The sequence below is a fragment of the Chrysemys picta genome, chromosome 14, assembly GCF_011386835.1.
Source record: "Chrysemys picta bellii isolate R12L10 chromosome 14, ASM1138683v2, whole genome shotgun sequence".
Taxonomy (NCBI): Eukaryota; Metazoa; Chordata; order Testudines; family Emydidae; genus Chrysemys; species Chrysemys picta.
The window spans coordinates 34,428,200-34,447,295 of record NC_088804.1 but is presented as its reverse complement, the minus strand read 5'-3'; the positions used below and the strand labels follow the sequence as shown (position 1 = coordinate 34,447,295).

The 19,096-nt window shown below is 43.2% G+C and overlaps 1 protein-coding gene across 1 annotated transcript in view; it reads left to right on the top strand.

The window, feature by feature from the left end:
- The window catches only part of LOC101941472 (polycystin-1-like protein 2), a 67,799-nt gene that overhangs the window by 13,819 nt on the left and 34,884 nt on the right, over positions 1-19,096 (top strand). The window contains exons 5-17 of the mRNA XM_024105540.3: positions 324-471; positions 2,781-3,010; positions 4,375-4,779; positions 6,448-6,546; positions 7,874-7,923; positions 10,704-10,821; positions 11,548-11,755; positions 12,755-12,875; positions 13,318-13,459; positions 14,970-15,170; positions 15,740-15,885; positions 16,753-16,947; positions 18,129-18,254. Of these exons, the coding sequence (XP_023961308.3) occupies positions 324-471; positions 2,781-3,010; positions 4,375-4,779; positions 6,448-6,546; positions 7,874-7,923; positions 10,704-10,821; positions 11,548-11,755; positions 12,755-12,875; positions 13,318-13,459; positions 14,970-15,170; positions 15,740-15,885; positions 16,753-16,947; positions 18,129-18,254 (2,189 nt within the window). The remainder of the gene's footprint in view (positions 1-323; positions 472-2,780; positions 3,011-4,374; positions 4,780-6,447; positions 6,547-7,873; positions 7,924-10,703; positions 10,822-11,547; positions 11,756-12,754; positions 12,876-13,317; positions 13,460-14,969; positions 15,171-15,739; positions 15,886-16,752; positions 16,948-18,128; positions 18,255-19,096) is intronic.

Sequence of the window (19,096 nt, the reverse complement as noted above, 5' to 3'; positions counted from 1 at the left end):
ACACGGCTAAATACAGATTAATTGCATAAAAAGGTCACGTCAGATGACAGCTGTATAGGGCTTTGAATAAATATATATGACTAGGAATCTCAAGTATGTACAAAACACTCAAGAGTATAATTATGTTTCAACAGGAATCATGACAAGCAAAACCAGGGAAAAATCAACTTAGTACTTCATGTCTTTAATTCCCTCAATTGTCTTAACAAGGCAGCAATTATCGAGCAACTGTGCTTCAACTAAGTCCAGATGCCAACAATACATGAAAACAATTTTACAATGAGCAGGTGATGATGCTGTGCTCTGTGCATTATGTTTTACAGGTTTGCAACTGGCCGTGACTGATACGTGCTTTATCTTTGAAAATATTACAGTTTCTCTGAAATGGCTACTCTCTCCCTATTCTGGCAACCTCTCCTGTATCATTAGCACTGGAGATGGACACACTATTGATCCCTATTACCCTCTAACGTAAGATGAAGCTTTTATACATGATTTTTTAGTTTTAGAGGCTTTGGTATTTTGTGTTTCAAGTCGCTCAAAATTAGATGCTGCAAACAAAGCAGTGACAAGACATGCAGGCAAGATGGGTGGATTTTGCTGTAACTTGCTTTGAAATTGTTAAAAGCAACAATGCCTATTCTATCAAGCTGCCAGCCATGATCTTTCATCTGCTCAGTATGAGTGAATTCCTTTTCTTTCTAGTGGGCTTTCATCTAGATTCTGTACACACAAAATTATTGAGAAACCTGCTGCCCTTCTAAGGAGAAACTGCCAAGGAGTTTAAAGCTAATATTTTGGGGGGGGGGGTTCAAAGAGTATTTTTCCATACCTGATATTACTGAAAATGGTTCCATGGTGCTTTGTTTATCTTTATTTTCTTCTAATTACATGAAAACTTGGATTCTTCATTGCTGACAATTTTAAATCAATACTGGATGTTTTTCTAAAAGTTATCCTCTAGGAATTATTTTGGGGAAGTTCAATGGCTGGGGTTATATAGGAGGTCAGACAAGAGGGTCACAATGGTCCCTTCTGGCTTTGGAATCTATGAACTTTTTCTTTTAACCACCAAATATTTTTCTGCAGTATTTGAAAATCACACTTTGCTGCATTGTTCTAGTGCAGGGAAATCCAGAGAAGGAATCAGTCTAAAAACTCATCCATCAATTTACATAATCCAAGAGGAGCGAAATGAAAAATCAAAGAGCAGAAAGGGCAAAAAGTAAAGTGGCTGTTAAACATTCTTTCAGTGTTAATAGCTTAAGATGTTATTAATGACACAGGTAAAGAGCTTTATAAAAAAAATCCCAGTATTATTTTTAGTTTGACCATGTCTCAGCAAGTGAACATTTTTTTATTGTTACCTCATTCCCTCAATCCCCCACTAACCCGGTTTGTCTGTTTCTGTCACCTGTTGTGTCCTGTTTGACACCTAGACTGGGCGCACTCTAGAGCAGGGATTGTCTCCTATGGCCTTGTCTTACTCGGAAAAAGTGGTCCAGCTGAGGTTGCGCTTAACCCATCTCGGCTAACTCATGTTAGCTAAGTCCTATCTAAACTCAACCTTTTTCATAGTCAAGATAAGACCTTTATTATGTGTCTATACAATGCCTACTGTAATATGGCCCTGACCTTTGATTGAGCTTCCTAGCTGGTACTGTAATAAATAAATAGTTAATAAATAATGGTCCCAGGGATATTTATTTTCTGCATTTATTTGCATTCCATGGTTTATCTCACCTCCTTATTCTGCTGTGGGCTTTGAGCAGGGCTAGACAGCCTGGGGAGAGATTTTCAGAAACCCTTAAGGGAATTAATTGGGACTTGTGACCCTAAACCCCTTAGGTGCTTTGGAGTATTTCCCGTATGTTGTTACAAAGCCCAGTGGCTGCAGGAGCCTTTTCTATAGTAGTGTGCCTACCATTAATGCTGCTAGTAGAGCTGCACCTGTGTTAGCAGTGAGAAGACATTTTCGCCAACAAATCTAAACTGTCACGAGCAGGACATGGACAGTCTGAGCTAGTGGTTGGAGCAGGAGTTGGGAGCCAGGTCAGATACCAGGAGATCAGATTCTGAGATATACCAGAGGGCAGACTGTCAGTCAAAAGCGGGCAGGGTCAGATTACCAGGAGATCAGAGTCAGGCAATAGGAGTAGGTAGCATCAGGGAAGCAGTCTGGGGAGGGGGAGGGAACACTCACTTGCACGGACAACTTCCTGTTCATGGTTTAAATAGAAGCAGGGAACCAATCAGGACCCCCAGCGTTCCACCAATCAGATCCCAGGACTAGAGTCCTCTGTTGGAGGTCAGCTTCTAGTTCTGAGGACTTGTTAGCAAGTCACTGGGTAGCAGGTTGGAACTTACTAGTGCCTGTGGACTGGGCTTTGAGACCCGCTGTCCCCGACACAAGCATAGATAAGACCATGCTTAGGAAGAGGAAAATAGGCCAGCACTGGGATGATCTTGCAAGATGCTGAGTATCCTCTGCTCCCATTGACTTTAGCAGTAGGTTAAATGGGGATGAAAAATTGGGAGGGAAGAAATTTAGTGTGATCATCCTTGACATACCGTGTTACAACATATGAGCTGGGGACAGGGAGACAAACTTAACCCTGGAATAATACGCAAGCAAAATAGGAATCAGTGTGGTTGCAGCAGATAACAATCTCCCTTAGAGCCATAATTCAGGAATGGTGGCCATTGCTTTCAGAGAATACAGCTATAAACCTCACAGTGCAACCTTCCATGACAATTGGATGTCCCTTTTGCATTTTAAGCTTGTCCAGCAATGTGACACACCGGTATACCTCTCCTGGAGAGTTTACTGTCTTCGTGGAATGCACAACCAGTGAATGGCACGTTACAGCACAAAAACTGGTGACCGTTCAGGATAAGATGGATCAGCTCAGCATTACTGGGTGCTACAGCAAGTACGAATCAGGAAACAGTTCTCACTGCAGGACCCTGTATGGGGAGATGTTATGGATCCAAGTTGAACTTAATGGAGGTGAGAGTAATCAGTTTGCACGGTTAAGTAGCAGGTTCAGTGGGCACAGGCAGGATCTCCACTAAGCAAATCTGTATTTCTTTAAATGAAGGCTTTCACTAAATGTTAATTTTCTCAAACTAACTTCGCCCCATCCCTGTGCTAGGGAGGCTATGTTATAGCTTCTGGAACACTTCAGATGTGAGCACAAACCTTTTTCTCTTCTGGATATGTCTGACAATCAAGGAGCACACAGGCCTAAAGAATACACCCTGCTCTTATTGGCACTGTGTTTAATAGTTAGAGCAGGGGCACTGGAAGTCCCATCCCTTGGTTTCTGGCTCTGCACAGACTCGTTGTGTGACCTTGAGCAAGTCACATATCCTGGCTGTGCCTCAACTGCCCATCTGCATAAAAAATATAACAATATTGACTTACCTCAGATGGAGATTGTTAGGATTAATTCATATTTGTAAAGCATTCTGAGAACTTTGCTCTCAAGGTTCTCAGCTAACTTACATCAGCATACAGCCACTACAGTTATTAAATTGCTTGTGTGTGCACACTTGTCTCCTTGTGTCAGTGGTGCACATCATCACCAGGAGCACTTGTATGGATTGTATTGTCAGTGTGGGGCAAAGCTGCTAAATAACTGCAAAGGATGATAATTATATATTAGAGCTGGATAAATAATTCAGTACAAATCATTTATTAGATGAATTTGTCACAAACAGACTGATTTTTCTCAAATGTATTTGTTATTCAAAATTATTTACAGAATAATTTCTATAGATGGTTCTTGGTCTGCAGCTTGTGTTGAACATTTTCAATAATCACTATTCATGCTGTTTTGATTGGACACATAGTGCTTGATCCTGCCAGGGAGCCGGGTGAACGCTCTGGCTCCAATCCACCAAGGCACATAAGCATGTGTTTAACTTTAAGCACAAGTCCCATTGAAGTCAACAGGGATACTCAGAGCCTTAAAGTTAAGCATGTGCTTAAGTGCGTTGCTGAATCAGGGCCAAAGTGCTCAGCACCTTGTAGGAACATGTCCCGTGACATATCTCTAGTCCTTGACTGGGTGATCAGAACTCTTAGAATAAGGCTTCTGGTCTGCATGCTCGTGATTAAGAATTCAATATTATTTGCTTGAATTTTGTTGTTTCCACTGACATTCCTTCCTTCATTTGTTAGAATATTCATAAAAAGCAAACACAAAAGGGGCACAAAAACAGATGAAGTGAATGAATTTAAAAATTGAGATGAATGTTTGCAGAACATTGTTGCAATAGTTGCCTGGCTCATTTATTTATGCACCTGAATGTGACAAGGAAGGTAGAGTTGGACGATCTGTGACCAAGTTCTGAAATCCTACTTTCCAGGTACTGGAGTGACCTACACTGTAACAGCTGACAATACAACTCTGATTGAATCCAGTGCAAAGGAAGGAATTGTCCCTCACAATCTGACGCTTGATGGTACCTCTCAGCAGCTGATTGGCCCAGGGATGCATCAACTGGAAATCCTGGCAACCAGCAACACAACAACATCCGAGATTTCTGAAAGCATTGCTGTTCATTTAGTTGAACCTATATCTGGTCTTCAGGCTGCATTAGCCTCCCACGCACTGGAAATGGGAAAAGACCTGGAGATAAATGTCTCCGTGGCTCATGGTGCACCAGATAAGCTGAAGTTTGAGGTGGTCGGGTCTAATGAAACTTACTCTCACCAGAAAGACAGCCCTAAAGGAGAATCTAGAATATACAGGATTCCTGTTCATACTGAAGGTACAGCTCACTAGCCTGTTACCTTTTCTCATACACAAAGAGTCTGAATTATTATTTTTTACTTTAGATTAAGGAAAGCAAGAAAGAACAAAAGTCAAATCTCCACGCGAGAGAGCAGTGTCTGTATCTTCTTTGCAACAGGCTGCAGCAATTCTGAGAACAAAATAGCTGCTGTCTCTGCACACAGACTGAGTTCAGATAGACTGAAAGGTGTCCTGCATAGAAGACACGAGCATCACAGTTTCAGAGCTATATAGGCCACATAGCAGATACTGAATTTTTTCTCTCCTTTAATATTTCTTTGTAATTCTTTAATAAGGCAAATCAATAGTTACTGTCAAGTCTCAGTTTGACAAGACGTTTGTTGTGTGTCTGTAAGAAGGATGGGACATGCAGCTTATGCCCTCTGTGTGGCAGCTGTGCAGTTACATATTTTCTGTTTTCACTTCTTTGATTCAAGCAATTATTTTTGTGCAGCCTAAAGGCTCAGGGCCAGTTCTGTACCACTGTGACTCCGATGATTTGACTGGTGTCAGGTCAATGCAAACTTGGTGTAACAAAGTGAAGAACTGGGCCTTCAGTCTTTTATTTTTCTAACAGATACAAGATCCGATACTTAGCAGCTATGTAATGACCAGAGCTGGGCTTCCTGGCATTGCAAGACATTGTACACCAGGCTTCGTACCATGACAGTGGTAGCACAACTTTCAAACTCTTGATGTGAGACAGTGCGGTTAAAGTGTTCTGTCTGGTACCTGGAGTTTGGAGAGGGCCCCACAATATCTGCAAGGCAACCGAGGGGCACACACTGTGCAAGCACATTTTGCTGGGAGGGCGGGGGGACAGTCCTAACAGACTCGGAGCGAGACTTGAGGCAGAAGCAACATTGTCTGGATGGAGTTGCTCTGATGTGGGTCGTCTTGGACTGGCAATCACACTGGAAGGTTGTGTGTTGGCCCTGACTCCAGCTGTTCTGTCTCCCTGGTGGGGATATTGTGAAAAGCTGCAAGTGTAACCCTCTCCCACTCACTGTGGTGCTCTCTCCCCCTCTAGTGGTGTCTGGGCCACACGTAGAGGTTGATAAGCCTGCCACAGCTTGGCAAACAGTAGATTTTGCCTTTTAGCTCAGGCAGATGAAGCTCATGCTTTTAGATTTAGAGGTCACAGATTCAATTCCCACTGCTGCTGACTCACCCAGAGTCAGGGTGTTACAGAACCCTATAACCTGGTGGAGTTTGTGATCCAGTGAAGTTCAGTTTGGAGGCAGGCAGGTTACATTGTTCCCGGATTTAACAATACCATGGGATAGTTGGTGCTGAGCTGTTTTCTGGGTCTGGAATTGGTGTAAATAAAATTGTAGTTGGAGGCTCAGAAGAGGGACAGAAGAAAGAGATCTTTCCTCTGGAGCTAATTTGACTGAATTTTATTGGCCAATAATGGTAATTGTAAAATCCCAAGAGCTCAATGATCAAATAACCCCTAAATAACGTATTTTAAAGACGTAGTTTATTCCAGTATTGCCTAGTAATTCACAAGTGAGGAAGAGGATTTCTTCATGAAGGCCTGGAACACAAAGTTGGATTTTTTCATTTTATGACTCAAACATGTAGGTCCAGTGCACTGCTGCTGCTAATGCTCGATCTACCTTTGGCACCCTGTCCTTCCTAGGTACATTTGTGGTCAAGGTGCTAGCTATGAATGCCTTCTCGAACATGAGTCTGGAGATTGGGAGCATCACCGTATTGGCCAACAATTCTCTTAAAGAAGGTAATAATGCTTACCTAACACTGCTGTTTGCAATCATATTCTGTGACCCTTTACAATAAATCAGTTCACTGCACAGAGTGTTTGCATGGTCTGCACCTAGGACTCTAATAATTGCTTCCCTCCAGAGCCAGTGCTGATAATCCTCTTGGACACTCTGGGGAAAGAAACCAGAGCCTACATATATACTAATTGACTCTCTTGCTGCTAATCTCAGTAGAGAGGCAAGAGACTGACTAGGCATGGAGAAGGAAAAACATGCTTCTCACCCAGTACGGGAGTCCCCTTATATAGGGTTGGCTATGCAATACAGGGAAGCTGGCATTGCTCGTTCTGGTATTGTCTCATTCAGCCCCAGTTGCACTACAGAACCATTGGAAGTTTTGCCATTGACTTCAATAGAGCAGGATCAAACCCTATATAAGAAAATGAACTTCCAAGGACTGTCCATTATGTACCTCTTACCAGCTCTCAATTCACTTTAAAATTAAAGTGAGAGATACAAGAACGTATAACATTCTTGATTTAAAAAATCCTTAACAAAAAAAGGCCAGTAGCTTCTTATTACTTTTGCCTAATGACGAGAGCTACCCTGGCTTTGAAGTGGTCCCAGGTTGGGGTCTCTCCGCACAAGGGTACACATTGCACATGTGCTGTTTGTGCTAGAAAGAATTAGCTACAGATGTGGCCGGGGAAATACCTCCAGATGTTGTGTAATACCTGAATCTCAGCATAACCTGAAATGCTGTTGACAAATAACATGCTGCTAGATAGCTCAAGTCGCAGCTACATTCCTACTAGTGTAAAGATAGTGATACATTTGATCCAATGAATGAATGGGCTATTGTAATAACACTGAGCCCTTAATTTCCACTGCTCTTTCTCAAATTGTCTTTGCACCTCCACTTAGGCTGCAAGCTCTTTGGGGCAGGGACTGTCTTTTTGGTCAGTGTTTGTAGTTAGCACAATGGGATCCTGGTTCATCATTAGAGATCCTATGCACCATGGTAATACAAATAAAATTCTGATTTTTATTTCACTTGCACCAGTTTAACTCCATCAACTTCAACGAATTTACTCCTGATTTACCCCACTGTAAGTGAGAGGAGAAGCAGGATCCTCCTCTTTATATTAGTTGCTTGTTGTTATTATTTTGCCCGTTGCAACATTTCTGCTTATCATAACCTGGGAGTTTGATTCCTGTAACCCTGACTTTCAAACAGATTGCAGGCAAATCATGATTTATTTAAGTCATAATGCTCAGTCACTGCTGTCTGGCAGCCTCACAAATGGCAGTAAAACATTCTGTTATCTTCTTTATATTTAACAGACTCGTCTCAGAACAAAGGCAAATCCAAAGCAAACATCCGAAAGACAAATGTGAGTATTGTTCAAAAGGTATAACCTGAGGTGGAAAAGCTAAGAAATACCTCTTGGTTGTTAAAGTACTGCCTGAAGAACATTTGCAACACACATAATTATGGACCCGATTTTCCATGTTGCTGAGTACCATCAACTCCTGTTGACTTTATTGGGGTTAAGAACTTAAGAACAGCCATACTGGGTCAGACCAAAGGGCTATCTAGCCCAGTATCCTGTCTTCCGACAATGGCCAATGCCAGGTGCCCCAGAGGGAATGAACAGAACAGGTAATCATCAAGTGATCCATCCCCTGTCGCTCATTCCTGGCTTCTGGCAAACAGACAGTGTCGGCTCCAGGCACCAGTGCAGGAAGCAGGTGCTTGGGGCGGCCAATGGGAAGGGGCGGCATATCTGGGTCTTCGGCGGCAATTCGGCGGCGGGTCCCTCAGTCCCTCTCGGAGGGAAGGACCGACCGCCAAATTGCTTCCGAAGAATGAAGTGGTGCGGTAGAGCTGCCGCCGAAGTGCCACCAATCGCGGCTTTTTTTTTTTCTTCGCCTCTTGGGGCGGCAAAAAGGCTGGAGCTGGCCCTGCAAACAGAGGCTAGGGACACCATCCCTGCCCATCCTGGCAAATAGCCATTGATAGATCTAGTTCTTTTTTTAACCGTGTTATAGTCTTGCCCTTCACAACATCCTCTGGCAAGGAGTTCCACAGATTGACTGTGCGTTGTGTGAAAAAATACTTCCTTTTGTTTTAAACTTGCTGCCTATTAATTTCATTTGGTGACCCCAGATCTTGTGTTATGAGAAGGAGTAAATAACACTTCCTTATTTACTTTCGCCACACCAGTCATGATTTTATAGACCTCTATCATATCCCAGTCTTATTAATCTCTCCTCATATGGCAGCCATTCCATACCCCTAATCATTTTTGTTGCCTTTTTCTGAACCTTTTCCAATTCCAATATATCTTTTTTGAGATGTGACGACCACATGTCCACGCAGTCTTCAAGATGTGGGCGTACCATGGATTTATATAGAGGCAATATGATATTTTCTTATTATCTATCCCTTTCTTAATGATTTCCAACATTCTGTTTGTTTTTTTGACTGCTGCTGCACATTGAGTGGATGTTTTCAGAGAACTATCCACAATGACTCCAAGATCTCTTTCTTGAGTCGTAACAGCTAAGTTATACCCCTATATGTATAGTTGGGATTATGTTTTCTAAGGTGCATTATTTTGCATTTATCAACATTGAATTTCATCTGCCATTTTGTTGCTCAGTCACCCAGTTTTGAGAGATCCTTTTGTAGCTCTTCGCAGTTTGCCTGGGACTTAACTATCTTGAATAGTTTTGTATCATCTGCAAATTTTGTCACCTCACTGTTTACACCTTTTCCCACATCATTTATGAATATGTTAAATAGGACTGGGCCCAGTACAGACTCCTGAGGGACACCACTATTTACCTCTCTCCATTCTGAAAACTGACCATTTATTCCTACCCTTTGTATCCTATCTTTTAACCAGTTACCAATCCATGAGAGAACCTTCCCTCTTATCCCAGGACTGCTTAGTTTGCTTAAGAGCCTTTGGTGAGGGACCTTGTCAAAGGCTTTCTGAAAATCTAAATACACTATATCCACTGGATATCCCTTGTTCATATGCTTGTTGACCCTCTCAAAGAATTCTAGTAGATTGGTGAGGCATGATTTCCCTTTACAAAAACCAAGTTGACTATTCCCCAACAAAATTATGTACATCTATGTTTCTGACAATTTTGTTCTTTTATTCTTTACTATAGTTTCAGTTGAGATGCTTAGCACATCACATGACTGGGCCCTCTACATCTGAGGCATTGCTACCTAGAATGTTAGATTAACATAGAATCCACACTTTATATCTTTGAGGCAAATACATTCTTTAGATCTGTTCTAAAGCTCTTAGTAAAAGCCAGCCAATAAAAATAAACTGACTAGAAAACTCATTTCTCCCAATGACCGATCCTACTTGGACTGAAATCCTCTTACAGTTTTTTAAAAAGTCAACTAATTTTTTTTAATCCAGCTTCTGAGAAGGTATTCATTAAATAGAATGTCCCAAATTTATTTTTAATGCCTTTTTACATTGTTTCTAAAGGTTTTTCTGCTCCCGTTGGTATTTATAAGGGTCTTTTCAGCAAAGGAGAAGCTAACAGTCTATTGAGAGTAAAGGATGAAATTCACGATACCCTAAGTGCAGTCAAATCCACAACATTAAACGAACTGTAAAAACTAATTAAAAATAATGGTTTTGTTTTCTTTGCAGTGTAATAATCTTAAGGGTTACTTGTAACTATAGCAAGTACAGAATTTCACACGGAAATGATTTTCAAGACAACAGTATCCCTTAAAAACAGACTTCACTCAAAACAGAAACTATGTCAGAAGAACAGGAGACATTACTCATCTTTATGGCTAGAGCCATTATGTGTCAGAACGCTGAGAAACAGAAAAACCACATCATTATTCATCAGTGACCTATTGTAAGAGGAAGAATTGTCTGGTGGTTACAAGCACAAGACTAGGAGCTGTGACATCTGGGTTCTAGTCTCAGCTCTCCTATAGACTTTCTGTATGACCATGGACAAACCATTATTTAAGCTGATTGGGGGCCTAATTTTTTTAGCCCTGGCTCTCTCTGCTAATAGCACACTTCAAATCCCTTTTTCTTATTCATTATAAAATAATGAAAGGTTAGACATCTGTTCACGCACATTGCTGCTCTAATTGGTACTTTCACTTCTTGTTTAGGATGACAAAAGGAAAAATAAAATATACATTAAACCTAGTCGCCATGTGGATCCGTTCACAACAGTTACCCTTGACTGGCCAGATGACAATAATAATTCTACCTTCACCTGGGCATGTGGTATGTGCAGTGCATGTTTTGACTTTTTCCTACCATTAGCTAGCTGCCTAATGGGAAACTCACCATCATACTGGATGTGCTGTGCCAGTCTGACTGTAAGAGGGTATAGACCCCACCTGGCTTTAAACAAAAGCTACATGCTTGTTGTACAGTCAAAATATCACGCTTCATGCTAATTCCACAATACTACTACATGGACCCCAGTCTAATCTTCTCCCTAGGGATGGCTGCTCCTCGAGCTCCATCTCTCAAGATGTGTATCCCCAACCCTGAGCCCCCTCTGCCATGGATCTACTTCCACCTGACCCATATTCAGAGTCTTATGAGCCAGCAGTAATTAACTGGCAGCTCCCAGCAGAGTTCCAGCGCCTGACTGCAGAGGGCGACGGTGCTGCCAGAGTATCATATCCCCTTTTTACACTGAGGAGAAGCAGGCTTGCTGTATCTGAAGCTGGGGGAGGCTTCTGTTTTTCTGCAGCAATGAAAAAGCATTCAAGGTTTAAAATTGGACCGGGACTCCAGAGATCTGGGTTCTTTCCTCTGCCACTGGGCAGATGGGCCACTCTGGTTAAGTCACTTCTCTTCTCTGTGACTCAGTTTCCCCATCTGTGAAATAGGGATAAAGGAGCTTGCCTCCTTTGTGAGGCATTTTGAGATCTACGTCTGAAAATCGCTACAGACGAGCCAGATATTATTACCAACATTAAAAAGGAAATGTTTGTGCAGGGGCTTGCTGGCCTGGGTGGCAGGAATGTGTGCAGCATCAAGTAATCCCCACTGACCAGAGGATGGCACAGATCCCGCCTGCCTGCCTGCCCCCGCCAAACTCAGCGGTGACCCTGCAAGTGATAGTCAGAAGCCATGGAAAAGAAGAGAAGCAGGACGAGCAATGTCTGTACGTGACTGCCAGACAAGAACTGCGCCCAGAAATCAGGTCTGCCTTGGAACCGTAGTACTTATTCCCCATTCTTATTGCTACATTTCCTCCTGCAACCACTGAAATCAATGAGAGTAATGAGCTGAATTTCAAAAACATCGAGGGGCCTATCTGCATCTTTAGGCATCTAAATACCTTTGAAAATATGGCCCTTAGGAGCCTAAGTTTCATGAGACTTAGGCCTGGTCTACGCTACAGACTTAGGTCGATATAAGCTGCCTTATGTCGACCTAACTGTTAGCATCTACACTAAAATGCAGCTCCCACTGATGTAACTCACCCACTACACCGACTTAATAACTCCGCCTCTGCAAGAGGCGTAACACTGAGGTCGATGTATTCAGGTCGACACAGTGACACTGTAGACACTGCATTGCTTACATAGGCTGTTGCTGCCTTTCAAAAACCGTCCCACAATGCCCCACACTGGCAGTTAAATTGGTGCAAGTGCTCCTGGTGAGGCCGTGCACCGCTGACACCAGGAGCGTAGTGTGGACATGTAAAACCAATTCAATTACTGCAGGGGCTGTGCATCGTTGTAACTTAGAATGATGTAATTTTGTAGTGTAGACTTAGTCTTCTAAGGCCTGGTCGACACCTAAAACTTAGGTCGACTGAGCTACATTGGTTAGAGGTGTGAATTTAAGAATTCTTCCATTGACCTAGCAACCACCTCTCAAGGGGTTGGATTTAGTACAACAACAGAAAACTCCCTTCTGTCACTGTAGCAAGTGTCTACACTACAGCTGTGCCACTGTAGCATGTGCAGTGTAGACACGTCCTCAGTACCTCTGCTCCTTTTGAAAATAGGACATAGGCTCCAAAGTCACTTGGGAGTTTTTGAAAATGTTGCTGTTTGTGACTTCTATGTACCACCTGCCTCATAACCCATGAGTTCGGCAGATTCCGACCAAAAGATGGAAAAAATAAGGTGGGCTTCTAGCTGGGAGTACTGTCATCTGTTAGTGCATAATTATTGTCTTGCCTTCCTTCTAGGTGTGAGAAAAACTGCAAGCTAGTGAATGTCACTGCAGAAGTTGCTTTAAGAGCCACCATGCAGGAAGGCTCCCACGCCGTACAATATAACTGGTATTTAGATAACACATTCCAGTCAAAGGTGAGATGAGTGGGTTGGTCAGGAATGCTGCACCCACAAAAAATAAACACCCCGATTGAAAGGAAGCCCTTTGAGGTAGGGGTGGGGGTGTCTCCTAGGTACCTTTAAGGCATTTGCTGCCAGTGGAGATAATCATGATAATTGCATGTGTAAAAGCAGGCACACAGTTGCACATGCATTTTTCACACAGATTTCAAATCTTGTCACGTATATTCAGGTGGACCAATGTTTCACCAAATATCATTCATTCTTTGTCACTATTAGTGTACCGTACTCCCATGTATCATAGCAGGAAAAACTCCTGCTGATGTCAACAGGTATGTTTTTTTAATAAAGGCTTCAGGACTGGGTCTATAGATAATGTAGCACACAGAACTCTCTGGATGGAAATCACAGTAAACAGCCTCTTCTGCTTTGTTAATTTTCCTGTTGGGTTTTCCAGCCTCCCTCCCTCTCTTCAGTCTGCAGTCTGAAGGGTTTCCGACAGAGCTCCTTGACTTTGCTTCAGAGCAACAGATCTACATTGGTATTGAACAGCTCCTTTCTGCAGACACACGGAGAAGCATTTCGGATTAAAGTAACAGGTGGGGAAAGCCAGAGTTTCAAAAACTCCACCGAGATACAATCTCTTTGCAATATGGAGACATCGTACATAGTAGGAGAAGAAACATTTTAAAGGACAAATATGCTGTTAAATAATTTGATGCACTGAATGCCATTATGTTTACAGTGACTCTTTTCTTAATTTTGCCAGAATATGATGTATAGTATGGTACACACAAAAGCACAGAGTAGAAGTGTGGCAAAGCTGCAACTGAAACACATCCCTGGTGGCTATATGTGGTATTGCAATAGCTGTGCCTCAGTTTGTCCTGTGCCTTCTATGGCTGATTTCAGCCATTGGTGTGACCTGCCAAACCAGGTAACAGAGTCCAACCCTTCTCAGGGTCTCAGAGTACTTCATTTAATATCCACCAGAATGTAACAAAACAACTGAATCTTCAGCCCATCTGGGCTCAGCTGGTCGCTGCCTTCATTTCAAACCATCCCAACACCAGCCCCAGGTCCTGGATTTCACTCTCACCACCAAAGGTGGTCACACTCTCCCTCCACCCCTGGTTTCAGGCAGACTGCAGTCCCTGATCAGCCCCATCTCCAGTCAGGCTTCCAGCTCAGAGCTCAGCCACTCAGGCTTCTCTCAGCCCTCAAGAGAAAGCTCTCAGCTACCATTCCTCCCTGGCCTCTCCTCTGGCAGACCTTTGCTTCTTCCTTTATGAAGACCCAGCCCAAACCTAGCTGTGTTTGACCACCAATTAGGCCAGATCCCCCTTCAGGCAGGAATGCTGGAACAATTTGTACAGTGGGGGGTGCTGAGAACCATTGAACCAAACTGTAATCCCTGTATATGATGGAAACCACTTCAAGCTAGGAGGTGCCTTCAGGTGTAGCCTGGTAGACTAATTGGCCTCTCAGGCCACTTTAACCCTTTTGTCACCTGTACACCCCACACAAGCAGTAATTTGAGGTGAGTGAGGGCTTGTCTATATGAACACTTAGTTTGTGGCAAGTTGAAGGGGGGGAATCTACCCCACAATGGCATGCTGTGCACCAGGGGTCTATGTGGACCCTGCTGCCATGTGCTAAAAGTACCCTAGTGCACTTTAGCCTACTCCCGTTCCAAAGCAGAGTAGTGCCCAGCCGCAGGGTCCTTACAGACACTTAGCGCCTGGCAGGCTAGTGCGGGGTATATTTACACTCTAGCTTGCCACAAACTAAGTGTTTGAAAAGACAAGCCCTGATTCAACAACCCTAATCCAAGATGATATTAATCATCTGATTTAGACACATCTGGACATGGCTCTATGATGAATATTCAATTTTATAATCCAGCTTCCTTTTACAAGGGAAATAAAACCATGTTTGTATAGTGCTGTCTATGCTATAGATTAGCCTATGAAGATATCTCAGCTCTGGTTAGACAACATTGCCACTCCCAGAGCCTGAACAAACTGCATCATTATTAGCGTATGATGCTCAGTGGTGCTGAAAGTCATCAGATGATGATCACTGATGTTTTCCCTCTGAACTTTTCAGCAATGACTCAGAATGAATATGGCGACGAAACTTATGTTGTCAGCATGGTGCCCTCACCAGTGGTCCCAGTCTGTGCTATATCCCCCAAGGAGGGATCGGTGCTCACCAGCTTCACGATCTCCTGCAGTACTGCCTGCTCGGAGGACTCCTGCCCCCCTGCACACAGCAGTCTGCTCACGTACTGCTTCTACCTGAAATCAGGTATGTTCTGGGGCTGGTTTGTTTGAATGGCAGCTTCCCTGTGTGTGCACCCAGCCTTGTACTTCCATCACTAACAAGAGCACAGGCGTAACCCACTGCTGCTGCTGGCCGATAATAACTGGCCGGATTCTCATACCCTCAACTCGGACAGAGTAGCCCCTTGTTCTGCACATAGGGTTGTTCACTTTAAACTTGTGGAGTAAGATGCAGCCCTTGCTCAACCTGGCCCTATGACAGCGGAAAGAAAAACCAGGTACGAACAGGGCATATATGTATAAGAGGGCCATGACCTTTATGATAGTTTCCCTTTGGAAACTGCAGGAGATTTTTAAAGGATCCCTTTAAGGATTGTGGAATCACCTTAGGCAAGGAATCTGAATTTAAGGGTCATTATTAATTTTTCCACAGAGGAGTTATTTTAATTTTGCAAATCAAAGCAAAGAGACATGATTCTATGGTGATAACTACAGGCCCAATCCTGCGTGGCGCTGAGTGCCTCTTTGGAGGATGCTGAGCTATTCAGTAGGGTGTGAAGTATATGATGGGTAACACTGTCTTTCCTCTTTCAGGCTCCCTCCTGAACTGTGGCCCACATCCTGAACTCCTATCAGTTTATCTTCCCCTTGGAGAAGAGGAAAATAACTTTGTTTTACACGTTACAATTACTGTCAGCAATAACTTTGGTGACATGGTTCAGACTGATGCTACTGTCAAGGTACACGGAAAAATCATTTTCCTTCTAGGCCTCTCACTGCCAATAGCTAAACCTGTGATTCTGGGGGATTGGCCACCTTCCAACGCCTCCTCTCCCCATTTTATACCCATTACTCTCTTGTGATCCACAGCCACCATCCTCCATCCTTCTGACCAAGGAGGACTAGACAAGCTTCCTTGTAGAATCCCATGTGCAGCCAGCAGTTTCTTCCATCACAGTTTGTTCAGGCCAGAATTTAGGGAGACAGTGAACAGCACAGGCTATGTATAGTTTAGTCTGGGAGTTAAAAAAAACCAGAGAAATACCAGAACCTGTCTCCAGGGGGCCCAATTATAAATCTTTATACTTATTAAAAGAATGTGCACCGCTGCTCCATCAGTGTTACTCAATGGAGTTACTCATCACTCTGCTGATTTCAATGGCATCATACTGGAGTAAGACTGAAGTACTGCAGAGGTGAATTGGGCCCTCTCTCTCTTCTCTAACATGAAGGATACTACTACCTATCAGTATCTTTCTTTAGTCAGTCAGGTGGACCAAACCAGATGCATCTCTAGAAGAGACTGTAACTCTTTTGTAAGTTAAGAGTTGGAAACTTTTGATCAAAACATTTTTTCAGATGAAAACAGAATATGTTTTTTAAACAAATGCTTCTGCAAATGTTGTTTTCTTTTTCCTGGGTGGTTCTAAAGACGGTTGGAAAATTTCATTGGAAAAAAAAATCCCTGAAAATAGGGGGAACAAACTCAGTTTCCTGATCAGCTCTCATTATGAACACCGCTAGGATGATAATGGAGGTTGTGAAAGGGTAATAATACCAGCAGGCAGCAGTAACAATGCTGTGGGCATGTCTAATTGCATCATCAGGTTCGACGTGAAGATATGAACACTGGGAACCAGACCCTGCAGGCCACTCTGGCTGAGAAAGCAAATGCCATCCTAAAAGAAGGAAACAACAGCATGTCCCTGTTCCAGCTGTATAAGTCAATGTCTTCAGTCCTTAATCAGGAGAGCCAGGGAGAGACCTTTAATACATGTCTGCAGACCGACACCCGAAGGGAGGTCAGAGGGTGGTTTATTTTCTTACACTACAATGATGCATTTTCCATTTTCTGTAAAGACCATGGACGATTTCTTGAGTAGCACCAAGGGCTTACAAACCTCCTTCCAAAGTCAATGGGACTTGTAGGTTCTCAGTATCTCTCAGGATTTGGGCCAGCATTTGCCATAGGTTTCAGCTAAAAAGAAGCAGCTGTTCGTTTCTCACCACTGGCCCTTCTGAGTCATTGACTTTTCACCCCTTCCATATCAACATTCTCCCTCTTGGCTATCCCAGCACCACCTCCCTGAGTGCTGCTCATGGCATTGCACTTACCCAGAGACTGACTGCGGGAATCCAGTCCCTACTAAAGCTAGGGCACTGGCCCACCAGCAGCCAGTGGGGGATGCTCAAAAGGGGTGAAATCTCTTCCCTACCCCAGACCCCTTAGAAATAAGAGCAATCCCTCTGTGATTCTCCAAACCCTCTCCCCCTGGACTGAGGTAATAGAGCCCCAACATCTGTCTTGATTCTGAAAACCCTAAGTAAAACTGCATGCTAAAAATGTTGAATTTAGTGGGGATCTCTCAAGGGTGAGAGTATGGCTGGAGCAGGGAACTGGGGGTCAGGACTCCTGCATCCTATTCCCAGCTTGGCCACTATTTGTGGACTGGACCTGTTTGCCTGTGTGTGTTACACACCTCACATCAATGGGATGAGGCTCAGTTTAGGTGTGGGATGAGCTCAATTAAATGTTTCCCCCTGCCTTGAGCTCCTCAGAGGGAAAGAGGCTAGAGAAGTACAACATACGCTGAATTCATCAGCTATGATTTGTTGTTCTTCTGAGCCAATCGTCTGCAATTCTGCTTTCAGTGGAGGTGGTATTTATACACTAAGACCTATACATTCATCCCAACGGGTAGGAATTCACACAAGTAGCTTTCATTACTGTTAATCGATGTTATATGTGTAAATCCCCTGTGTCTCAGAGTGACAAAATATTCCTGTGATTATACAGTCAATAGCTATGGGAAGTGGCAATTTGCAAGTAGAGCTAATGCTAGCTTGAATTATCCATCCTGGGGAGTTTGTTTCTGCCATTAGATCTATAGCAAACTAGACTGTCAATATGCAGCAGTATTTACATTTATAGTCTCAATTAACATCTTTGTTCCTGTCTCTAATTATCTCCTTTCATCCCAAGCTGAGAGAGCTGATGCTGACAACTCTGGCTGCTGTTAATGTAACATCAATACAGACTGCTCTTAAGATGTCAGAAGTACTGAAAGAAACCACTTACAGGAGTGAAGAGCTCTCTTCCTCAGCACAGGTAAGCAGAGCTTTGATCCACATCTCCACCCACAGAACCACAACCCCTGGCCTTGGGAGAGCATCACTACTTGCAGTAGCCTGTTCTTTATTTAATGTTTCAGAGAGCAGGGATCATGTCAGGAGACAGTATTGTCTAGAGTGGGAGACGGGGAATCAGGGCTCCTGGGTTCTATTCCTGGCTCTGCCACTAACTCAGTGACCAAGCTATCAAATAGGTATAATAATACTTAGCTGTTTCACAGGTGGGGTAATTCATTCATGCCTATAAGCACTTTGATATCCTAGGAGGAAAGGTATTCTATATAAGTGCAAAGGTGAGTTATTCCAAAATCCGTTTGACTTCATGCTTGTAACTTCCTGGCATTTGCCTTATTGTCATGCTCCCACTGAACTAAATGTTACAAGCAGCTTTCCACAAGAGGAGTTTCACAGCAGCAGTACCTGGGCATAGCTGTTCAGCTGTACCATAAATGCTAGGAGTCCCTGAATGTTACTTGAACAACATGATATAATCAGTAGATGGTGCTGTTTGTTTCAATGTTCATCCCAGTGTTTCTTGTGCTGTGCTGTTCGGGAAGCGAGTCAATGGGGAAGGGAGAGAATAATTCTTCTGCAGGCTGTTGTTTTCCCAGTACACTAGCAATAAAAAAACAGTTTCTCCTGATTTCTGAGGCTGTTTCAAATGTTTCAAATGCAGCCAGGAAATGAGGCTGGAGTATTTCAGCAATGGCTAGTAACCATAGTCAAGATAAAAATGTAGCTCAGTCAGATTCATGAGCAGAAGCTTAAGATTGAAGCTGCAGGGGTTGTAGATCTGAGGGATAGGCAATGGCTGCACTG